Here is a 24,994-nt window from a genome sequence, read left to right as displayed (position 1 = left end):
TGAAAATTTCAGGTCAGCCTGAGCTAGAGTGAGACCCTACCTCGAAAAAAAGAAAAAAAAGAACAGAAAAGAAAAAAAAAGAACAGAAAAGAAAAAGTTTCAAACTTGATGAGGGGGCATTGACGAAAGAAGGCCAAGTGCATGGGGAAGATGAAGGGTTGGAAAGGAACATGGACTTGAATGCCCTAACTCAGTTGTTCTGGGTCTTATGACTTTAAAAAAAAATGTATGTTTTAAATTTTTAGTTATTTCGGGCGTGGCAGTGCACACCTTTAATCCCAGCATTCTGGAGGCAGAGGTAGGAAGATTGCTGTGAGTTCGAGACCACCCTGAGACTGCATAGTGAATTCCAGGTCAGCCTGAGCTAAAGTGAGGCCCTACCTCAAAAAAAAAAAAAATAATATATATATATATTTATAAATATATATATATATTTATATATATTATATTATTTATTATTTATTATATATTACATTATATATATATTTTTTTATATATATATTATATATATATATATATTTTGCAAGCTGAGTGAGATAGAAGAGAAACAAACAGCAGAGCCTCCAGCCACTTTGTGCATGTGGCTCTACATGGGTCCTTGGGAATCGAGCTTGAGCCTAGCCTTAATGGCTACACCTTTTTTTTTTTTTTTTTTTTTTTGGTGTGTGTGTGAACAGACAGCGGACACGCTGTGGTCTGGGAGGAGAGCTCCTGGAGTGGCCTCATTGGCATGTAGGACCGAGGTGGCCAATTCCTAAGGCTGCAGCCTCCTCGGTTCTCATCTCTGCTCCTGGCCAGACCGCTTGGTGCATCTAGCTTAGGGTGTTGGCATCTGTTCTTCCTTCACTCTGGAAGGTTCTTCCATGCAAAGTTCTGGAAGGTTCTTCCATGCAAAGTTGGCTCCTTTTTTTTTTTTTTTTTTAAATTCTTAATGCTTCTGTAAATGCCTCCTGGGGCAGTCTTCCCATCACTGTGTTTAAACAGTTCCTCCATTGCTGAGCACTTTCCATTTCCTGAAGAGTGCTAGCATTTAGCGCTTCCTTACTTGTTTATTTACCTGCTCCATTGGCTATGGCCTCCCCGAGCAGACGGCGGTCTCTGGGGGTAGCAAAGGTCTGTTTGGCTCGCCATGTTTCATGCTATGAGTTGTAGTAGGCAGCCAATAAATATTTGTTATAGGATGGATAAGTGGATGAATGAACATGTTTTTTAGAAGCCCTGCAACACTTCAACATGATTTGCTGAATTGTCGATCTTAATGATGAAGGACATTAATTCAAATTCCAGAAGACATAAGTGCTGAAAACACAGAATGCAAAAAAACAAGTCATTTGAACCCTAATGGGCTACTAGCGAATTGTGGAGGGAGAGGAGAAGGAGGGGTGGGGGAGTACAGTAAGGGCACTACAATAGTTGACGGTCACTAGGCACCGCCACCTAAGCTCTAGATTAAGAGATATTTGGACATAAACATCTGAAGCAGTGACCATCACTCTTTTGCCAGAGTATATGGGGGAAACTGAGTACGTTGCTCAAAGTCACAGCCAGTCTGGCACAGAGCCACAGTGAATTTAGGTCAGACCCCAAATAAGTTATGTTTAACCACTCTCCCATCTTGTCTCCAATAGTATGTGGCTCATCAAGGAAACAGTTTCTTCAAATAGATGCACACACAGTTAACGTTTAAGTGACATCATTACAACAGCAGATCAGACAAGGAAATGCCATTGAGATTTCTCAAAGTCACAGCCAGGAGACAATAACCATGGACATGAGAAGTGGGCTGTGGCCAAATGGACATATATTCATGGCAGCATCCCCGCCCGCCCCCTACCCCAGCTAGAGGACTTTCTGTTGTTTGGAAGAAAAGCAGTCAGGTGTGCAATAGACTGGACAGGTAGACTCTCAGTCGTACAAACAGGTTTGGTGGTCTCGCTCCTGAAACCCCTAAGGGTCAGCATTCTTCCCTGTCAAGACAGCCTGTGATTTACAGCAATTGGCAGTTCCTGTTGCAAGGAATTCCGAGATCAGATAAGCCAAGGAGGGTGACAGGTCAGATCAGAGCTTACATGAGGATTTAGGGGAGGAGAGGGGCTCCGGACGTGGGGGGAGGGGGCATTGTATAAAATGCCTAGGCCTTGGGTAGGCTTTGATTGAGGGCCCCCATTAGCAACAAGTCTCTACAGGCCAGAAAGAACAAGAAAGGAGCTAGGCTTACCCAGTGCTCCACAAGAGTGAAAACTCCATGTTCCCCAGGTCATGAGGAACTGTTGGGCCAGCAGCATGGGTTAGGCTATTGCAGTCTCAAATCCTCAGTGGGAGGGAACAATTAGGAAAACAGTAAATTATGCCTCTGTGAGCAATTCCCTGCTCAAGGCTTATTTAAAGTCAGAATGTATATTTTAGTCTATTTTGGTGAGATTTAAATATTCAGATTTTCATTGAGATAAGGCCTGTGATGAGATTTACATATAAATATAACAAAATGCATTTAATTATTAGTTATCTTCCTGCCATTTTCCTTTTAGTTCCTGAGTTGTCCACACTTTGAGCATGTGATCAGTGTCATGGAAATTAAAAGTATAGATTATTTTGAGCTAGAAGCCTCCTTCCTGATGACTTGCTAATCGTAATTGCTGGAAAGTGCTGTGCAGGGAGAAAAGCCACCAGTGGCCTTAGCCAGCCACAGACCCTCTGAACTCCACAGCTGGCCATCCAAACAAGATGTGCCCACTGGTCCAATAGTAGCATGAAGGGTATGGGGGTAACTAACTGTTTTCTGATTGGATCTGAGGCCCATTACACAGGAGGGAATTCATGTCTGAAAACCTCATCAGAAGTCTATGGCTCTAGTGGGGAGGCTACCACTATTGTTTGGTAAATGACTAATTATGCCCAACAAAATTCTCTCCAAGTACTGACCTCTATATGTACAGATGAGTGCCACTCTTACTTTTGCTCAGAGAAACTTCATTTTGCCGATGTCAGTGGCCACTGGGGAGTCTTAAAAACTCATCGAAGTGCTGAGAGGAAGCGACAGTTAAGTATTCAGCACCGAGACGACTCTATCATGCTCAGGGCTCAGGCAGAATTGCAGAAGAGGTAGGTGGTGGGAAGAATGTAAGAAACAGAGGATGGGGAGGTGTGCTTTGGAATGCTGTCTTCAGGACACAATGTGGCTGTTGTTATTTTCACAATATTGGGCGCATCCACATATATATCAGCAATGACGGAGGAGGCCAAAGAAAGAAAAGAAGAGACAACAATCAAAGAGGAACTACTTGGAAAGAAGGGATTCAGTGGAAGACTGAAGGAGGGAGAGCACAAAGGAAAACAAAGGGCTGCAGAGATGGCTCAGCAGTTAATGCACTTGCTGCAAAGCCTAATGACCTGGCTTTGATTCCCCAGTACCCAAGTAAAGCCAGATGCACAAGGTGGCATATGCATCTGGAGTTTTTTTTAAGTGGCAGGAGGTCCTGGCATGCCCATTCTCTCTTTCTCTCTAAGGAATAAATAAATAAATTAAATATTTTAAAAAGAAAGTAGTAGGAAGGGATTATGGAAAAATATATCATGTACTAGTATGAAAATTGACAATAAAATGTTTAAAAATAAGTTACTTGAAGAGAATGGAGTAGCTGGAAGTTGATGTACTGGGGCAGATGTAAAGGTATATGGAATTTACACTTTGAAGAATGGGTTGGTTGGTTTAGATTTCCAGTTTTCAGAATAATGTATAGTTTTTAAAAATTTTATTCAAAAAGGAGCCAGGCATGGTGGCACATGCATTTATTCCCAGCACTCGGGGGGCCAGAGGTAGGAGGATCACCATGAATGAGTGTGAGGCCACCCTGGGAATACAGAGTGAATTCCAGGTTTGCTTGAACTAGAGTGAGACCCTACCTCAAAACAAAACAAAACAAAACAAAACAAAACAAAACAAAACAAAAATTTATTCAAAAAAGTGTGAGGCATTATGCAAATGACCTACAAGCTAGCTCTTAGATCTCAGGAATCCAGGCTTCAGACAAATAAGAGCAATTCAACCAAAGAACCAGCCTTGGAGCCTTAGGGTCATTTGATAACTCACTCTGAGGCCCATATTATCGGTGGGATATCAGAAGTGACACCATACACTCTGGCCAGTTCGCCAATTACAGATGCTCTGTTTGATTGTGAAACACACTTAACTCATTGACTTTGGCCCAGACACACACTTTCTCCTTACTTGAATGACTCAGAACGTGCTCTGAGGTCTTCTTCCAGGGCCTCTGGTTATCATCGCAAACACCACTGTTATAGCATGGTGGCAAAGGCCACATGGTAAAAACAAATGAAACATGTAGTTGACAGCATGCAAGACAAACTTGATTCCAGAAATTAAAGATGGGAAACTGCCAAGGAAGTGCGGGAAGACTATTGCATAATAAACACTGTTCAAATCGAATGGGGAAAGTGGACTTGAATTATGGGGACTGCCTTCATTTCATCGCCTTCCACAGTTGACATTTCCATTTCTTCTCTTTATGCCAAATATAAAAGGATCTACAGATGTTAACAGGGGCCCTCACAAATAGAGCAAGCTCCTCCTCTTGTAAGTTGTAGCACAAGCGGATTCTGCTGCGTCTCTAGAGGGAGACTGTGTGACACGTGCATTCTTTAAGAGATCCCTGCCTTGGGGGACCGCAGCTACCAAAATAAGCAAACAGCAGGGTAGGTAGAACGACTGTCTCTGCCACCAGGGGTCAGTAGAACTTATATGAGGCACCAAGCACTACAACAGGACTCAGAGAAGGGCAAGTTCTTTGTCACCAAGAAGCTGTCCTGTCACTGGAGATAGCAGCCATTTCCAATCAGTCAGACACACAAAGGACACGGCCTTAGCCCAATATGCCAGGGAATGTGGGACTCAAGTAAGTAGAAAAGAACTCTCTGCTTCAAGTCAGCTTGAAAACACACTCGTCAGTTAATGTTCAGTGATGGTGGTCGCATTGCTACTTCATGCCAACAGGATTTAAAGTTTCCCTTACCTTTCTGGCCTGCCATTGTCCTGGATAAGGTGTAAGGACTTTAAGAACTATATACTGCATTTGCACCCTTGTGGCTCAGTTGGTAGGGTGCATGCTTAGTTTGTATGAAGCTCTAGGTTTGATCCCCACTACCATGTAAAACTTGTCATGATGGTGCAGGCATACAATCCCAGCTTTTGGGAGGTGGGGGCAGGAGAATCAGAAATTTAAAGTCACTCTGGGCTGAGGCCAGCCTGAACTACACAGGCCTCAGGTATCTCTACCAACAAGGAGAAGGAATTTACCAATGAGAAACTGAAGTGTCTTCACTCAAGGTTAGAGAATACATGATACAGTCAAGATGAAAATTAAGGGGAAGGGGAGATTGTCTAATGCTTAAAGGCTGTTGCATACAAAGCCTGGTGACCCACGTTCAATTCCCTAGCCACCCATGTAAAAATCCAGAGGCACAAAGTGGTGCATACTTCTGGGGTTTGTTTGCAGTGGCTAGGTTCCCTGGTGAGCCCATTCTCTCTTTCTTTCTCTTACCCCCTTCTCTCTCTGCTTGCAAATAAATAAATATATTTATTTATTTTTTTAAAAAGAGATGTGAATTGATACCCTAAGGGTTCTCTGTACCCTGGTATACTCAGGTCTCTAGCTGGCCCTGGAGACGCACTACTCCTGGATGCAGAAATGAATCAGGACTTGAGCTGTTAACATACTTTGGTATTGGATGAATTTTAATAGAACCCCAGCATTAAATATTCTCTTATTTGGCCTACAGACAATGGGATCAAATTAATTAAGTAGTTCAAGAAGTATTTATTTGGTACTAAACACTGATGTAGTTGCTGGAGATATAGCAATGAATAAAATGTCAAACCAAGCTGGGTATGGTGGCGCACGTCTTTAATCCCAGCACTTGGGAGGCAGAGGAAGGCTGAACGCTGTGAGTTCGAGGCTACCCTGAGGCTACATAGTGAATTCCAGGTCATCCTGGGCTAGAGTAATACTGTCTCAAAAACAAACAAACAAACAAACAAAAAAACAAAAACAAAAGCAAACAAACAAAAAAAAAAAAAACAAAAACAGAAGCAAACAAACAAACAAAACCAAAAAAATTCAGAAGAGATGGAGAGATGGCTTAGCAGTTAAGTGCTTGCCTATGAAGCCTAAAGACCCTGGTTTGAGGCTCGATTTTCCAGGATCCATGTAAACCAGATGCACAAGGTGGCTCATGCATCTGAAGTTTGTTTGCAGTAGCAGGAGGCCCTGGTGCACCCATTTTCTCTCTCTCTCTCTCTATCTGCCTCTTTCTCTCTCTGTCTATCACTCTCAAATAAATATAATTAAAACAAAAAAGATTTTAAAAAATTCAGAGCAAGTTCTGGCCCTATGGAACTCACATCCTAGAAGTAACAGATAAAAAATGAATTAACAAGTTAATATGTTAAGTAAGTTAAGTATTGATTTGAGTTAAAAAAGAAAGCAGGATGAGGAAATAGAAAAACAAGGGAGGTGTTGCTATTTTACTTAAGGAGGTTAATGAAGGCTCACTATTGAGGTAGCATTTGACAAGCAACTTGGAGGAAGTGGGGGACCGTTCCATGTAGACACAGAAAGCAGATCAGTGGGCAGGCATATGCAAAGGTCCTGAGACGGGCATATTTTGCTTGAATGAGAAGCAGCAAGATTACTGGAGAAGAGAGAGGAGGCAGAGAAGGATGGGAAGAGTCACGGGCTGAAACTGAGGTGAGGTGAGGTGATGAAGTGAGGGGCAATTAGAAAAGGTCCTGCAGGGCCTGGTAGGTCATGCATGGGAAGGGCTTTGGTATTTCATTTGAGGGAGACAGATTCCTGGAAGGCTTAGATCATAGCAGTTCCATGATTTGACCTCCAGAGTTGTAGGATTTGACATGGATGCACTTGGGCTCTATTAAGATATTTTATATATATATATATATATATTTTCAAAACATTTATTTGTGTGTATGTGCATAGGGGATGGGCACACCATGACCTCTTGCTATTGTAAAAGTCAGATGCTTACACCACTTCTCATTTCTCATTGGTAAATTACTTCTCCGTGTTGGTAGAGATACCTGAGGCCTGTGTAGTTCACCCAAACCTGGGCTAGCAGACTTTTGCAAGCAGTCTAACTGCTGAGCCATCTCTTCACCCTTCTGTGAAGTTTCTCTTAGGAGTACTTCTACCCAGATAAGAGGCTTAGTCTCGCTTGTTGTACTGCTATAGGCTCTTCCCCTTTTATTAGTTATAATTCTGCTTTACTGGGATATAACCAACAAACTAAAGTTATATACATTTAGTATATACAGCATGACTTGATGTATGCATACATCAAGTCATGCTGTATATATATGTATATATGCTGATTACCATAATCCATCTAATTAATGTACTTGTCACCTCACAGTTACCTTTATTGTGTATATAGAGAACACCTACTATCTTTTCTGGGCCTGATAGCAAAGGCCAATAATCCTAGTTTCTCATGAGGCTGAGGCAGGAAGATCACACATTAAAAACTAGCTTGGGTAACTTACAAAAAACCAAAATGAATAAAAATAAAAAATAATTAAAAATAAAATAATTTTTTAAAGGTTGGAGATACAGCTCAGTGACAGAGTTCTCCACTAGCATATTTAAGGCTCTAGTTTCCATGGACAGCATTGCAAAAGATACATGGTCTAAACGACTTATCAATTGAGAGAGTCTCCCACTTACAATGGTTCAACTCCATGGTTTTTTTTTTTTTGCTATGATGGTGCAGAAGCAATACGCATTTAGTAGAAACCGTACTTTGAAATGCTATCTGGGCTTGCAAAACACAGTATGATAGTATCTTGAAGTGTCAGATAACAGTGGCTAGTGGTAGCTCACAGCCTCTTGGCCTTAAGGCTAGGCAGCAGATAGTCTACAGTGTGCTGGGTGATAAGTCACTGTGTTCAGTAGGTTAGGGCTGTTCAGTGCATTTTTAATTTAGGATATTTTCAATTTACGATGGGTTTATTAGGACCCAATCCCAGCATAAGGAAAGGGTGATCTGTACATGATGAAGCACTTTTTTTCCGTTGTTATTTTGAGACAGGGTCTTATGTAGTCAAAGCTGACCTTGAACTCACCATGCAGCTGAGGATGGTCTTGTTCCCCTGGTCTTCCTGTCTCCACTTCCCGAGGGCTACAATTACAGGTGTGTATCACCACAGCACCCAGCGCATGTTTGTTAACTGTACTTGCCGCCCTAGCCCAGCACTTACTTATCTTGGAACTGTAAGTTCATATCTTTCAACCAGCATCTTCTAGTTTCCCCTTTAGTCTAGCAAACATCTGTGTATTCTTTTTGTCTATGGGTTCAACTTTTTAAATATACATTAAATTTTAATTAAAATTTTTGGGGAGGAGGTTTCAAGGTAGGATCCAGGCTGACCTGGAACTCGCTATATAGTCTCAGGGTGGCCTTGAACTCTCAGTAATCTTCCTACCTCTGCCTCTCAAGTACTGGGATTAAAGACACATGCCACCACGCCCAGCAGAGTTTTAATGAATTTTGAGGGTGCTTGGAGTCAAGCTCAGAGTCTCCGCAGGCAGGGAAGTGAGCACCCACCTCACCCGGAGCTGCTGCTGCCCAGGTTCGATGCTTACTCACCCCATGTCAGTCAGTTCGGCAGCACTTGTCATCTTGTGTCTTGCTTGTTTCACTTAGCAGTAATGTTCCCCACGCTCATGCATATAATCTCAAATGGAAAAAAAAATTCCTTCCTTTCTCTTATGATTGAATAATATTCTATTAGGTTTATTAGGTTTATCTATTTTCATGTATGTATATACAAGGAGAGAGAGAGAGATATAAATATATAGAGAGAATGGGCCGGCCAGGACCCCTTCCCCCCGCACCACAGATGAACTCCAGATGCATGTGCCACCATGTACATAGGGCCTTACATGGGTACTGGGGAATTGAACCCAAGTGGTCAGACCTTGCAAGCAAGTGCCTTAATTGCTGAGCCACATCTCTCTAGCAGACCCTTTTAATGCATTTTCCAAGAACAGAGGCTGTTTTCCTATCTTGGCTATTGTGGTTAATTTTGCAATGAAGAGGGATGTAGACATCTCTTTTTCATACTGACCTCATTTCCTTTGGCTATACACCCAGTTGTGGGATTCCTGAATCATACTGTAATTCTATTTTTAATTTCTTAAGCAACCTCAATACTGTTTTTATAAGTAGTTGTATTGACTTAACATTCCCACCAACAGTAAGAGGAGTTCTCATTTATCTATACTGTCTCCAAAACTTACCTCTTGTATTTTTGTAAGCAAGTGAATTTAACAGCTAAGCTGTCTCCCTGGCCCCATCCTCTTGTGTTTCTGATATAGCCATTCTAATAGATAAATCAGCATCTCTTCATAATATTGATTTGTATTCTCCTGATGATTAGTGATGTTTTTATACATTTATTAGGGCATTTGTTTTCCTTTGAAAAATGCCTAATTAAATCCTTTGCTTATTTTTAATTATTTTGGCTGAGTTGTGAGTTCTCCTTGTATATTTTGGATATTAACCCCTATATGCTATATGATTTATAACTATTTATCCTTTTTGATTTTAATTTTAATTTTATTTATTTATTGCAAGCAGAGAGAGGAGACAGAGACAAAGAAAATGGGAATATCAGAACCTCCAGCCACTGCAAAAAAAAAAAGAAAAGAAAAAAAAGAAACCTCCAGGTGCATGTGCCATTTTGTGCTTCTGGCTTTACATGGGTACTGGGGAATCAAACTCTGGTCATTAGGTTTTGCAACCAGTGCTTTAACTGCTGAGCCATTTCTCCATCCCAACTATTTCTCCTTCTATAGGTTGCCTTTTCAACTTGTTGGCTCTTATTTTTGCTGTACATATTTTTTGTTTGATGTAATCCATTTGTTTTCCCTTTTTCTGGTGTGTGTGTGTGTGTGTGTGTACATGTGTGGAAGCAAACGTGCATTGCTGAGCATACATGTGTGCAGGAGGCCAGAAGAGGCCATCAGGTACTCTCTTCTATTGCTTTGCTTTTCCATCTTCTTTTCTCTCTCTCTTTCTTTCTTTCTTTCTTTTTTTTTTTTTGCTTTGCTTTTTCGACGTAGGGTTTCACTCTAATCCAGGCTGACCTGGATTTACTATGTAGTCTCAGGGTGGCCTCGAAGTCATGGCGATCCTCCTACCTCTGCCTCCCTAGTGCTGGGATTAAAGGCGTGTGCCATGGCGCCCAGCTTCCATCTTATTGAGACAGAGTCTCTCACTGAACCTGAGGCATGCTACTCAGACTAGCTGACCACTGGGCCCTAGCCATCCTCCAGTCTCTGCCCCACCCTCAGCCCTGAGGCTGCAGATAGGCACAGCCAAACCCAGATTCTTATGCAGGTGCGGGGTGCAGGGGATTGCATGCGAAAATACTCCTGCTTGCACAGAAAACACTCAGCTGCTGAGCCGTCTCTCCAGCCCCAAGTTTTGTTTTGTCCTATGTCCTCATGAGACTTCATGGCAAATTTGTTCAAGTCAAATTTTAATCATTTACTCAAATCAGTATTTGAGTTGCGCCTAAGTCCGTGAACTGCAAGACGGTGCTCCTTACAGTTGAACAACAGAGTGTAAATGAGGGAGAAAGAAACCGAAAAACTGAGAAGGGTGTCAATCACAGATGTATAAAAGATGTATAAAAGAAGGAGGCACTGAAGACACCATTGTAGAAGTTGTAGATGCTCAAGGGACTTCCAAATGTAGAATGTGAGTTAATAACATCACACATATCAAGCAATTTGCACTCACAAACTGGGATAGGCAGGTAAGAAAGGGTGGAGTTATTCAGTGAGAAACTGAGGCTCAGTTGGAATCAACGCTCACATTCAAGGCACTAGTCATTGGCAGATAACATGGATCAAACCTCTGGTTTCCCTAAGTTTTAGTACCAATTTTTTCTCATAAAGCATGATGGTGTGTGGCGATCACAATGGGGAATAGGATGAAGGATTCCACCTTAGGCAAGACAAACCAGGAGAAGCTGCGCCAGAGCAGGAAGAGAAGCACTGAAGCTAGGTCCCCTTCAGTTCATGCAGAACAGTGTAGCAAAGTGGGGGCTGTGGTTCCCATGGTCTCCCCCTCTACCTGTGGCGGTCATTTGCACCAGATCTCAATAGAAGTCTCTGCCTGGGAGACTGCGCAGCAACCCCTGCTGGGGGATGGCTGGATCACATGGGGTTTCAATCACTGCATTTATCTGCATCATTGTCATCATATTTGAAGATGATTGAATGCTTATTCAGGCTTGTGTTGTGCAGGGGGTCCAAATGAAATCTGGAAGAGCCACCTCATCTTTGTTGGGTCAGAAACAGGGAGAGGCTTCAGGAATGCACAGTAATATCCCACGCACGCCCCTTCCCTTCCTTATTAAAACAAATCTGAAACAACAGAGATCTAAAACTTTCCATTCTATCATCTCTCCCTGCCTTGTTATAACCCTCCTCTTTGTCCACACCCCAGTGGGGTTTTCTGTAGCCCGAGGGAAGCAGGGATGTGTCTTCTCCCAGCTCAGTCACTCCCACAATAAACAATCACTAAACAGCCTGCTGCCCTAGGCAACTGCTGGTCCAGCTTGGCCAAGCTCTAGACCGGGTAGAAAGGTGTTCTGTGTAAGGCAGAATTCAGGCTCTAAAGCCAGGGGTGCTTGACTTTGCAGGTACTGTTGGGAGTGTAGCACATCCTTGTGGCCTTGGAGAATCTCTAGGGAAACACCTTTATACGAACTACCCAGTGAAGTCCCGTGGGATGGCAAGGGCTTAAGCACAGGGGAGTAGGAAGTCAACCAAAGGAACCATCCAGCAGTCATTGTCATCTTCAGAGTCAAGGTTCCTTTATGCACCTGGAACAGGTGGCAGTTCTACTAGCCATCCACCCCCAAGAGTCACCTTAAAAAGCACCACCAACCACAAAGAGACTTAACATCGCCGAGCACGGGGGGGGGGGGGGGGGGACGACACAGTAAAACGGCTTCCTTGCTGTTTAGAAGCAAGAATTATTAGCCCGCGCCCCAATGTGGGGAACAGACCAGTGGTCGGGCGCGGCGGTGGGGGACATGGAGGAACATCGGGGTACACAGGTGACACATACATAAACTAGGAGTCTCCTCGGAGCGCAGAGGCAGGCAGGAAGAATGCAACAAATTCTTCCGATCGTGACGATTCCTCTTTATTCTTGGGGATTAGGGCGTCTCTGTGGGGGAAAGAAAGGGAATTGGATGGCCTCTATAGCAGAATAAGGGACCATTTAAGTGCTTCAAAGGAAAATTAAAGAACACCAAAAAACCAAAGCAAACAAACTGGGCCTGGAGGGTCGAGGTGGGTAGGCAGAGAGGCATCCACCCGCCGGGGCCGCGGCGTGGGTTTTTTTTTTTTGCATGAAGTCGCCGCCACCCCTCCCTCGGGCTCTCCCGGCTTGCTCTTTTTTCTGGGATCCTTTCCCCGGCGAAGCCGTCCTCTGGGCCTCCGGTCGGGGAGGCGTTCCCAGCAGCGACCGGATGGCGGAGGGCGCCCGGGGCATCCCGACGAGCGAGCGGCGCGTGGCCCGGCGGGGTCGCTGTCTTCCCGGCCTCCGCCTCTGGGCGGCGCTCGTCTCCCCAGCCGGGCTTCGGGAGGGGAGGGGTCCCCGGCGGTGCGCACCCCGCCCCGCCCCGCCCCGCCCCGCCGCTTCCCCATCCCCATCCCCATCCTCCCCCGCCGCGGCCCTCGGGACTCCCCGGCTCCCCGCGGCTCCTCCGTTTCCCCGAACGCCGCGCCGGCGCTTCAGCCCCGGGGCCGCCGAAGGGGGGCTTATGAATGGGCGCAGCGGAAGCCCCGCCCCGCCCGGACGTGACGCTCGGCCAATGGCAGCGCGGGCTGCGTGGATGGATGAGGTCAGCGCTGTCGTGTCGGGAATGGAATGTGTAAGTGTAACATTCAGAACCGGGTAACATTCGGCGAGCGGGCGGGCGAGCGGGCGAGCCGGCGGGCGGACGGACGGACGCAGGGACGAGCGCGGCGGTGTGCGTTCGCGCGGGGCCTGCGGAGCGCCGCTCGGGGCGGGCGGGCGGGGGACCCGGCGCTGCCCGCGGGGAAGGACGCCCAGCGCCGCCGCCGCCGCCGCCGCCGAGCGAGCACGGCACCGGGGGAGCCGCGGCCCCGCCGCCGCCGCCGCCGCCGCCGCCGCCGCCGAGCGCACGAGTCCACGGCGCCCGACTCTGGTCTCCGAGCAGCCGCTGCAGAAAGGAAGAAAGAAAGAGACATGCAGGGATTTGTGAGGTTACGGCGCCCCGGCTGCAAGATGCACTAGGCTGGCCGAACCCTCCCCGGCATCGGTTGGCTCGACTTGTTGGAACCGGAGTGGCTCTTTGCAAACGGGGGCGGGGAGACAGCGTGGATGAGTTGAAGTTGCTTTTCCCCGGGCTCGTTTTCCACGCTGCCCACAGGCATCGGAGAAGGCGAGGCAGTCCCCTCGGTCTTGCCATTGATTGAGTATCGGGAGCTTTTTTATTCCCCCCCCTCCTTTTCTTTCTTCCTTTCTTTCTTTTTTTTTTTTTCTTTCTCCTCCTCCCCTCTCCTGGCTTTCTTTTCCTCCCGTCTTGTTGCATGCAAGAAGATTACAGTCCGCTGCTCGCTCGCCCGCTCGCCCTGGGTACGAACCCTTCGTCCCGGCTCGCTCTCTTCGCGTGCATCGTGCAACCCCGAAGATGAAAGACCGAAGGGGAGAAAGTTAAAGAAATCGCCCACATGCGCTGGATCAGTCCACGGCTTGGGGAAAGGCGTCCAGAGAAGGTGGGAGCGGAGAGTTTGAAGTCTTTACCGGCGGGAAGATGGCGGACTGGAGCTGAAAGTGTGGATTGGGAAACTTGGGTGATTCTTGTGTTTATTTACAATCCTCTTGACCCAGGCAGGACACATGCAGGCCAAAAAACGCTATTTCATCCTGCTCTCTGCCGGCTCTTGTCTCGCCCTTTTGTTTTATTTCGGAGGCGTGCAGTTTAGGGCATCGAGGAGCCACAGCCGGAGAGCAGAGCACAGTGGTCGCAATGGCTTGCACCAGCCCAGTCCGGATCATTTCTGGCCCCGCTTCCCGGACGCTCTGCGCCCCTTCTTCCCTTGGGATCAATTGGAGAACGAGGATTCCGGTGTGCACGTTTCCCCTCGGCAGAAGCGAGACGCCAACTCGAGCATCTACAAAGGCAAGAAGTGCCGCATGGAGTCCTGCTTCGATTTCACCCTTTGCAAGAAAAACGGCTTCAAGGTCTACGTCTACCCGCAGCAAAAAGGGGAGAAAATCGCTGAAAGTTACCAAAACATTCTCGCGGCCATCGAGGGCTCCAGGTTCTACACCTCGGACCCCAGCCAGGCGTGCCTCTTTGTCCTGAGTCTGGATACCTTAGATAGAGACCAGTTGTCACCTCAGTATGTGCACAACTTGAGATCCAAAGTGCAGAGTCTTCACTTGTGGAACAATGGTAGGAATCATTTAATTTTTAATTTATATTCCGGCACTTGGCCCGACTACACCGAGGACGTGGGGTTTGACATCGGCCAGGCGATGCTGGCCAAGGCCAGCATCAGTACTGAAAACTTCCGACCCAACTTTGATGTTTCTATTCCCCTCTTTTCTAAGGATCACCCCAGGACAGGAGGGGAGAGGGGTTTTTTGAAGTTTAACACCATCCCTCCTCTCAGGAAGTACATGCTGGTGTTCAAGGGGAAGAGGTATCTGACAGGGATAGGGTCAGACACCAGGAATGCCTTATATCACGTCCATAATGGGGAGGACGTCTTGCTCCTCACCACCTGCAAGCACGGTAAAGACTGGCAAAAGCACAAGGATTCTCGCTGTGACAGAGACAACACGGAGTACGAGAAGTAAGTGGCTGGGCTGGTGCCCCGGGTCCTGCCCGCTTTGGTTCTGGTGCGATGTTGGGGGATGAGGGTTGGGGACAGAGAAGTCCCTCCCACTTTCTGTTGCTTCTTGTGTTTTAGTGTGTGGCCGGAACTTGGGGAACATGGCTTGAGTTCCTCAGGCTAATGGAACAACCTGGACTCTTAGGTGACAACGTTTCTCTCTTGTTGAGAGAGATGTGTCTCCCTATGCATTGTGGGGTTCAGGTCCAAGTTTGGAAACTGCCCTACGGCGAGGGGTACTGGAGGGCGTTTCTGACGGGTGTCTGGAGACCCGGAGTAGCTCTGATCTAACTCCAGTCTGCACTGCACTGCACTGTGTACTTTTCTTGAACGTGGTTACCTGTTATCTGGGAGTTTCCCAACCTCAAATTTTCTTCTTACTGTAAGCCCTAGATCCTTGCTAGTTGGGGAAGTGTTTTCATTGTAACTAATAAACCTGTGTGCATGTCTCCTCTTCCCTTCATGGCATCGACTTTTATGATGGGAGACTATAAATTGGTCATGCATACATGCATGCATGCATACAGTGCATGCATTCATTCATATGTATATGTTCTATCTGCTTCTAGGAGAAACTTTATAATCGGCCCCAGGCCCACTGCTGTAAACTCCTCTTGCTAATTTAGATTTCCCTTTCTTCTTTGTTTTTGTCTATTTGCATATAAATGTAGACTGTTACTCTGTTCAATGGGTGTGAGATGCCTGCTTACCCTCTGCAGTGAGGCAAGTTTTGTCCAGTTGCTAAGTAACCCAGTTGGTTACTTTGTACCCCTTTCCAACTCTTCCTTTCCTTGTCAGTGACACTGACAAACTGCATTTGAGGTCAAAGCTAGAATTCACAAATCAGCCTTTACCTGAGGCTGGTGGGTCAGTTTCTTGATAGTTAGTTGGGCACCGTGCCCCAGGCTTTTTCTTGTGCCTGGCTGGGAAAGAGTGAAAGAGCTCCTACAGTGCATTTCCAGGGTAGGCCAGTTAAACACGAGAGCAGCCTTGTGCCACCAAAGGAAGCAAAAGGGGAAGCTCTCAGCTGAGTACGAGAGAGACTGGCAGAGGTTGGCAGATTTTTGCATTTGATTCATGAAATGCAGAAGAGGGGGAATGCCTCCCCAACCTGATTGGAACAGGAAGGGGCAGGGTGGGAAAGCAACCCGAAATGAAAGGTCTGATTGTTATCTGTGGGTTTTCTTAGACCTTTCTGGGCTTTGTGGGAGTGATTGGAAGGGAAATTAAAGTCCTCCCAGACTTGATCATAGAGAGCTAGGGAGAAGGTATCAAGCATTTGGAATAATGCTCCTGAACCCCACAAATCTTTGGCTCTTCAAGCATAAGAAAAGACTGAGGCTAGGGTCAGTTCTGAGTCTATACTGTTACTCAGGGGCAGTTGTGAGCGAACATTGGGTACGTTTGCAGTGGAGTACAATTTTTCTCACAGAAATGCGCCTAAACTATGGTCAGAAGTGAGTTGCTTTTGTTTATATGACTTTTGCATTGAGCTAGTCCTGTGGCTTGCCAGAGAAAAAGTGCTTTTAGGGTTTTTCAGGAATTTCTTCTTCTGGTGTATGGTGAGTAACTTGATGAAGCCTGAACCTTTAGGTGTTCTCTTCTAAAGCAGTCTCACCAGATTTTATAGAAGAACCCTGATGTTCCTCAGGCTTCTGAAAGAGTTGGAGCTGAGATTTCACCTTAGGAAGCAAAGGCTAACAGTTACTTGGTAAACACTCTCCATCCCGCCAAACAACCCTGTCTTTCTCACCTTCTTATTCATTAAGTATTAAATCTCTACGTTCTCTGATCAAAGGAAGCCTTCAATTTCTAGAGCCCAGCAGTAAAGAAAGGTGGGGCTGATTGCTTCCCTTGCAACTTTCATGTTTGCCAATTAAATGTCATTAATTTTTGACCTCTCAGTGATTAGACTTGGAAACCTGAAATCTACACAGTGGTTTGAATGTGTGTTTAAAGACCACCAGGGTCAGGACCTCTTGATGGTATCTTATGAAAAAGTGGCATTTAGAAGGAAAGCAAGTTTGTTTTTTTCTTCTGAACAGGGTTTTTCTCTGTTTTTGAATTTTCATTTTGTATTTTTGTGTCCCTCTGACATACCTTCCGTCCCTAACCTTGTTTACCAGGACAGGTTAGCACTGTAGAATATTTGCATTCATTAGCCTGTGACCCCTGGAGGTGTAACTCATCTCCGTCATTGGATTATCAACATTTTCAGTCTTGATAAACAGTGCCTGCAGACACTATTGCTTCTCGCTTTTGACTTTGGAGGCCACGAAGACCAAGCAAGAATGCTGAGCTATGTAAGCATGGTATTAGCAAAAAACAGACGTGTGCTGCGCCCTGGAGTAAGAGCCGCCACTCTATTACTTACACTGATGCTGTCTAGAAGCTCCCATCTGGGAGACACACAGAGAACTCCAAAGGAGCAGTGCTTATCTCCCCAGGGCCTTTGAGAGGAGGAGATGCTGAAGTCAGGTCTGTGGAAGTGGCCCTACTTAGCTTCCTTCATAGACCCTTTGGTGAGTTGATTTGCACCTTGGCATTAGGCTGTTTCCGGGATACTCTTAAGCATTCATTTGGTAATGGCTTATAAAAACACGATCAATTTTCATCTATTTCTCTTCTTTATTAACAAGTGCCTATGAAAAGACTTCAATTTAATTTGCTTCTGCCAGCAGCAACATATAAGTTTGCTTTGGACTTTGGGGATCTCGTAATTAGATTGAAAATTTATGGCTTCACCATTAAGTTAGGATCACATACTCAAATATATCAACTCAAAAATGATTGGGTTGAGTGACCTAACATTATGTGACCCTATAGATTTATGGCCAAATGCACCTCTGTACCACTTGCCTTTTTGAGAATTATGCAGTGATTTCAAGGGTCTAAAAGACTTGCGTGCTTTTGTGCTAGAGAAAAAAAATAAGTTACTCCTGTAAATTTTGACCTAGGTTTCCAAGGTAATATTAAAACATCTACTTTAAGGTACTGACAATAATTAATTTTCATCAGCTATATATTTTGACCAGTGTAGGCAATACCAGTTAAAATATGTCTCTGCAGTGGTTAGATGATCTACACTAAAGCCTTAGCAAAATTCTCTCCATTTTACATCTTTGAAACTTCTCTGGTACTCTTAACACAATTACTGAGTCTTTGTGTGGACTTCATAGTTCAGATGCCTTCCAGGGGCCATTACTGTGGAACTTCAAGTTGAGCTGTCTCAAATTGAAGAAAGAGAAGGAAATGAGAGGTGACTTTTGCCTTTGACCTCTCCCAGGGGAGCCATGGTGATTATGTGTTAGCAGCTCTTCCGGGACCAGCCACTGTTCTGTGCAGGTCTTTGGACATGTCTCCTTTGCTTTGCTGAAGCTGTTCTCCACCGCCCTGGTATCTTTAGGGCAGCTATATTATTTGGCTCCCAGCATCTTCACTTCCCAGGAATGGAAACTGAGGGATGGAATCTAAGGGACCCACAGTGGGAAATCTCTTGAGTGTTAGGAGTAGCCATACATTGTAGGTGCTTCAATTCTTTTTTCTCCCTTGATCTTCAGGCTTCATAACTGCAGATACCCTTGACAGCTCTTCACACTGGGGTGCTTCTTATGAGATTACCTTGAAACTGGGAATTTGTAGAAACTTTCCAAGAAAAAAAAAAAAGAAAAAGCACATGCGTGTACAATTTGTCATACAGTTTTAAGGGCTGATGTGAGCCCTTCAAAGGGCATCCTTAGCATTCTTGATGTGGGGCTCACATTTTTTTTCCTTGTTTATTGCTGACCAAGGTGGGTGGGTCCCTGGAGCTGCTTAGATAAACTAGGTTTTTGAACTGTGGCTCTAAGGGGCTTTGGGAACGGACTGAATTAACAAAACAGCAAGTTGAATTCACATGTTTTTGCAGCAAAAAGAAAATGTGATTAAGACAAGTTATAATGAAAAATGACTTTGTGTTTCTTTTTTTTTTTTTTTTAATTTGGTGTGTTGCGTGTGTGTGCGTGCAGGTGTGCATGCAATGTCCATGTGGAGGTCTTCTTCTTCCTTCTTTGAGACTGTCCCCTCTTGTTTGCTGCAACTGGAAGTCACAGGCTTCCCTTGACCACACCTCCCATAGCCATAGGACCACGGCCATATGTGATACTTGTGCGTCCAGCTCTATGGCAGGCTAGAGCAAGCACCTTTAACCACTGAACCATCTTCGTAGCCCGAAGGATAAGGGAACTCTGTTATCTCAAAGGGTTCGAAGGCACATCATCGCGACCTAGTAGCAAACGTTAGCTGAATACTTCTCCAGAATGAGAGGCGTGAGTTGCCCTTCGCAGGTCTCAAGTGTGAAATCTTAGCACTCTGCTGATCACAGTTGTGCGATAGCATGGAAGCTTTTCTGAGATCAACCGCGTGGGCACAGGTTGAGATTAGAGAAGGAGCCAGCCCTGTGTGAAATTATGAGGATGACAAGTGGGCCTTCTGACCGAGGTTCCCGCTCTGTCGCCCCTTTCTCTGCAGAGCGACATTGACGTGCATTCCCCAGGAGTCCCTGTGAGGTTTCAGGTCTCTTGCCTCCCCTTGCTAGCTCCTCTATGAACCCGCTTTCCACAGAGCGCTGGGAACACCCTAAGTCACTCACCTGGAATCCTAGGGTAAAGGTTAGAATGTTACATGCTGCATCTAGAGACATTTGCCCTTTGACCTGACCAAGTCCAGGATAGGAAGGGAGAGTCCCCCAGCGGAATCTGTCACACACGCTGTGGGCCTGCAGGATTCTTTTTGACCCTAACAGGAGCAAGAGTTGCATGGGGCCCTGCCGAGAGGAGCCCCATCCTTGCTGTGACTGCCACTGAGTGAGGGGCTCAGAATGGGCTAAAGGGGAGATGCCCGGCCCTGATGGGGGTCAGAGCCCCCAGGATCTGCCTCTTCAGAACCCAGTTCTAGAAATCCCTGCCTGGAATGACTTGAGTGTGTCCATGTCTCAGCGAAGGTGGTGTGGCCAGGCCTGGGCTGCTCACCTCACTTCTGGGCACTTAGTAGTGTGCCTCGCCAGCTCGGACACGTGAGCCAGCAATGCTCAGACAGCCCAGCGTGTGCGTGCCTCCAGGTCTGCTGCCCCTTCAGCCTGTGAGAAGGAACCTGGCTGGGGGAAGGAAGCGCTCATGGGACCCTGCAGTCTTTAGGGATGAATGTGGAAGCTCCTGTTTGATCTGTTGTCATGGTGAACTGTTGCTTAAACACTCTCCCACCTTGATGCACCTCTGAACTCAGCTCTCTTCCAAATCCCAAGATGGGCGCAGTGGCCATGACTTGAATTTGCCTTTTTTAGCTCATTGACGCTGCCAGCAGTTGTGAGGTGTGGAACCATTTCACAGATTTGAATCTGGGGCCCAGAGGGTAAAGTGGCCAGCATGTGGGAGGAGCTTATGACCCTATAACCAGAAGTCTTCCATTGCAAGACTTCTTCATTCTTTACAATGCCAGCCCCCTAAACAATAAAAATTTCTGTTTACCTGCTAGGTTTTTAAAAATATTTTTGTTGGGCTGGAGATATGGCTTAGTGGTTAAGGTGCTTGCCTGTGAAGCCTAAGGAAATAGGCCGATTCCCCAGTACTTACTTACATAAGCCAGATGCACAAGATGGCACATGCATCTGGAGTTCATTTGCTGCGGCTGGAGGCCCTGACATGCCTATTCACTCTCTGCCCCTTCCTCCCTCCCTCTCAAATAAATAAATGAAATATTAAAAAAGAATTCGGTCTACCCTTGGGAATTTCATTTGCTAGGCCTAAAAAAATTTTATTTATTTATTTATTTATTTATTTATTTATTTATTTATTCATTCATTCATTCATTCAAGAGAGACAGAGAAAGAAGCAGACAGAGAGACAGTGAGTTTGGGAGTATCAGGACCTCTTGTCACTGTCCATCTGGCTTTACATGGGTACTGGGGATTCAAACCCAGGCGTGTCAAGCTTTGCAAGCAAATTCCTTCAACTGCTGAGCTATCTTTACAGCCCAACCTGCTAGTTTTCATCAAGTGAAATGTGAGCCAAGTATATGCATATCTGCTTAAAAAAGTTTAATTTGTGCATGTGTGTGTGTGCAAATGTGTTTGCTACACATGCCAGGGCCGCTTGCTGCTGCAAATGAATGCTAGATGTTTGCACCCCGTTTTGCGCCCTGTTTATGTAGGTGGCTTGGGAATTGAACCTTGTCCAGCAGACTTTGCATGCAAGTGCCTCTCACCACTGAGCCATCCTGCCAGTTTCCAGATATTTTCGTTTATAAATTGCTTTACTTTATAAACGTATTTCCCCAGGAAAGAATTTGCCTTGCACGTGGGCTAAAAGGCCAACCCTGAGATCCATTCTAGAAACATTGCGCCTTGGACCCCGCTAACATTGGCTCCCACTGACAGCCCCTTGCAGTTTCCCTTCATTAGTGGAGCCCTGAAAGGAGGACTGGAGGAAGAGCTGCCGCAGGTAGACAGTGTGACTTGGTGGTGTAGAATGAAGACGTGCTGGAAGCCTTAGCTTCTTGGACATTGGATACCAGTTGCTCCAGAGCCTCAGGCTCTCTGGAAAGGAAAACATTGCTTCGGTCTGGGGTCTTAGCCCAGGGCTAAGGCATGTGTTTAGCATATGTGAGACCTTGGGATCTGAGCTGGTCTACTCAGTAACATAAAATTTGCCTGCTGGCTTTTGTGGGAAATATGGAAGATTTTGAAGAGCGACATGATATTGAGTTCCAGTTCTAATCCCACTGTAAGAACTAGCTAGTGCTAAGCTAAACTTGGTTGTAGCCAGTCTTAACATAAAACTATATGTTTGTTTTGTGTTATCTGTATATTTTGTTTTTTTTTTTTTCCCCCTGAGGAGGATCTCCCAGCTCACGCTGACCTGGAATTCACTATGTTGTCTCAAGATGACCTCGAACTCACAGCAGTCCTCCTACCTCTGCCTCCCAAGTGCTGGGATTAAAGATGTGCGCCACTACACTTGCCTGTATTTTCAAATACATTGTCTAGATACATTATTTAGCAAATAGATCATTGAATCAACCCAAGTTTTTTTTAAATTAATTTTTTTGTTAGTTTTGTATTCAGCAAATACAGTCAGTTTGGTACCATTATTAGGCTCATCCGTGACCTACCCCTTCCCCTTGGCCCCTCCTTGTTGAGTTATATGGATCGTGCATTGTGGATCACCCCAAGTTTTCAGCTTCCTTGTTTATGCTGGTTGTCCACATGTTGGAACTGAGTCTACTGCAATAGGCAAACACAACTCTGACCTTTCTGCTAAAAACTCCAGTTGGTTGGTATTATAAAGTTGAAGTCAGACTTCAGTGTACTTTTGAATTTTTTTCTTAAATGTATCTAAGAACATTTTCCTGTCCTACCAAATAGTCTGAAAAATGGGAATTTGGAGATGGGACTTACTTCTCTTAACTCACAACTGTACCATAAATTAACATTTACATTTTTCCTGGATTATATTTTTTTCCATTCTTGCATGATACTTTGCTTGCTTCCTAAGTTCTTTCTTTCAGAAACCACCAAGGACTTGTCTTCTTGTCCCCCACCCCTGCTTCCATCCCAGAGGGGTATCTCTGTTTTTGAGGTGAGGCTGAGCACCCTTTTTGGGAAGTCACCTTCATTAAATGACAGCTTAGATAAACATTGTAGGTGTTAATTGGTCCTGCAGGGGGTCTTTGAAGCTCTTTTCCCTTTGAAGTTTTGGTTTGGCTCCAACCAAAGCCCTCCCTCCTGGTCTCTTCCTGAGCTCGCTGACAGCCCCAGGCTTCTCTCCAGCCGCTGTTTCCGGGTTCTCTGAGTCCTCAGGCCCTACCTGGGGGGAGGTGTCTCCCTTCTGGCAACTTGTATCTATCCCTTGGTCAAGGCCATAGCTCCTGTTTTCTCTGTGTTGTCCATCAGAGGTGAATTTGGCAGGTTTTTCACCTATGGGCTTTGAAACAAGGGATTCTGTAACCTAAGTGGGCTGTTCTAAGAGATTTAAAAACCATGCAGAAAACAAAGTGAGCCAGTAGCTTATACTTACTCTCATGACTTTTTTTTCTCTTTTGGTATTGTAATTGCTTTTAATATCACTGAGAGATTTGCAGGAATACACTCCTCTTTTTAAAAAAGTGATTTTTTTTACGGCGTTTATATATGTATTATTGTGCTTTTAAAAACATTTTATTTTTATTTATTTATGAGAGAGAGCAAGAGGAAGATAATGAACGTGCAAGGGCCTCTGGCCACTGCAGCCGGACTCCAGACACGTGCACCACCATGTGCATTTGGCTTACATGGGTTCTGGGGAATTGAGCCTGGGTCCTTTGAGAAGTAGTCTATGGAATCCTGGACCAAGGAGGTAACTGACTCCTGGAGATTCCTGGATCAGGTTTTTATGCTGGTAGCTTTAGTGTTTTTTTTTTTTTTTTCTTCCTCGATTGGGAAAGGGTGATTATGATACCGGCCTCACTAGGTCATTAAGAGGATCAAAAGAGGCGGAGAGTGTGTGAATGTACCTTGTAAATGCTAATGTGCTCTCTGGCTGCTGGTGGTATTAAAAACTATCTTCCTGCCTTGTTCTGGTCAGTGTGGACTGGCACACTTAGTTGCAGTCACTGCTCCATGGGCTGTGGAAAAATCTTCATGGGGTCTTGGCGGGGATGGGGGGGCTGGGGGAGAGGGGGAGTATGTAGGGAAAACAGGTTGCCTGTGGGGCAGCTGGACACTTCCTTGACTCTGTGTGCTCCATGTTGCCTGCTGTGAGAATGCAGGCTCTCCCTTTTTTTTTGCATGCACCTTTACCTGTTGAAGGTGACATTTAGAGGGACTCCCTGTGCGATTGCCACTTAGCAGCTTCTTTGAGCTGCCTCAGCAGACCCTTAGGTTGTAAGGAGAAAAACCTAAATGACTCAGGCCGCCATAAGTCACAGGATTCATCCTAAGAGGACATGGGACAAACACTGCATTGAAATGGTGTAGGTAGGTTCTGAGCATGCAGCACTGTCAGTGCCCAGGATCGTGTCCTTTGGGCTCTGCCTCCTTTGCCTGTGTGTGTGTGTGTGTGTGTGTGTGTGTGTGTGTGCGCGCGCGCCATCATTGACCCGTCTTTCCTAAATGTTCTTACTTAGGCTGGAGAAAAGCAATCTAGTTCCCTTTTTCACTGCCCCCATTCTTTCAGGGCAGAGTCATTGCCATTAGGCTGCACGTTGGGTTCAGTGGGGATGTTATCATTGCAAGGACTGCCCTGTCACTTTGCCACTCTTAACAGGTGGACAAGCCAGGTGTGGTGGCTCATGCCTTTAATCCCAGCAGAGGTAGGAGGATCATTGTGAGTTCAAGGCCACCCTGACCCTACATAATGAATTCTAGCTCATCTTGGGGAACCCTACCTTAAAACCCCTACCTAAAAAAAAACCAAACCAAACCAAACCAAACCAAACCAAACCAAACCAAACCAAACACAACAGGTGAACAGCCTTTTGTAAGGAACAGCCTTTTGCTTCCTGGAATATGGGGCTGTAGTGAGGGAAAATTGGCCACAGCAGGTATTCTTAGAGACGTGTCACAGCACTTACAGATGTGAGCCCAGTTATCAATGACAATAGCAACAGTAGCTAATTTTACTGAGTGTACTATATAATGAGCAATGAGAAGTGTGTATATATATATATATATATATATATATGTATGTATATATATATATATATATATATATATATGTATATTTAAATATTTATTTGCAAGCAGAGAGAGAGAAAAAGAATGGGCAGGCCAGGGCCTTCAGCCACTGCAAATGAACTCTAGATGCATGTGCTACTTTGTGCATCTGGCTTTATGTACGTACTGGGAGATTGAACCCTGGTCTTTAGGCTTTGCTGGCAAGTGCCATCTCTCAGACCCTGGAAGTATATTTATTTTAATTTTTATGACCTCCTAGCAGGAAGATACCCATTTTCTATTCATTTTATAAACAACAACCAACAACAAAAAGGAGCAGAGCTTG

The 24,994-nt window shown here is 45.4% G+C and overlaps 1 protein-coding gene across 1 annotated transcript in view; it reads left to right on the top strand.

The window, feature by feature from the left end:
• Window positions 1-13,261: 13,261 nt before the first annotated feature.
• Window positions 13,262-24,994, top strand: part of Ext1 (exostosin glycosyltransferase 1) — a 312,855-nt gene continuing 301,122 nt past the window's right edge. The window contains exon 1 of the mRNA XM_004661375.2: window positions 13,262-14,942. Within this exon, the coding sequence (XP_004661432.2) occupies window positions 13,981-14,942 (962 nt within the window). The 5' untranslated portion in view covers window positions 13,262-13,980. The remainder of the gene's footprint in view (window positions 14,943-24,994) is intronic.

This window comes from Jaculus jaculus, chromosome 2, assembly GCF_020740685.1.
Source record: "Jaculus jaculus isolate mJacJac1 chromosome 2, mJacJac1.mat.Y.cur, whole genome shotgun sequence".
NCBI lineage: Eukaryota > Metazoa > Chordata > Mammalia > Rodentia > Dipodidae > Jaculus > Jaculus jaculus.
This window is presented reverse-complemented; position numbering and strand designations above follow the sequence as displayed.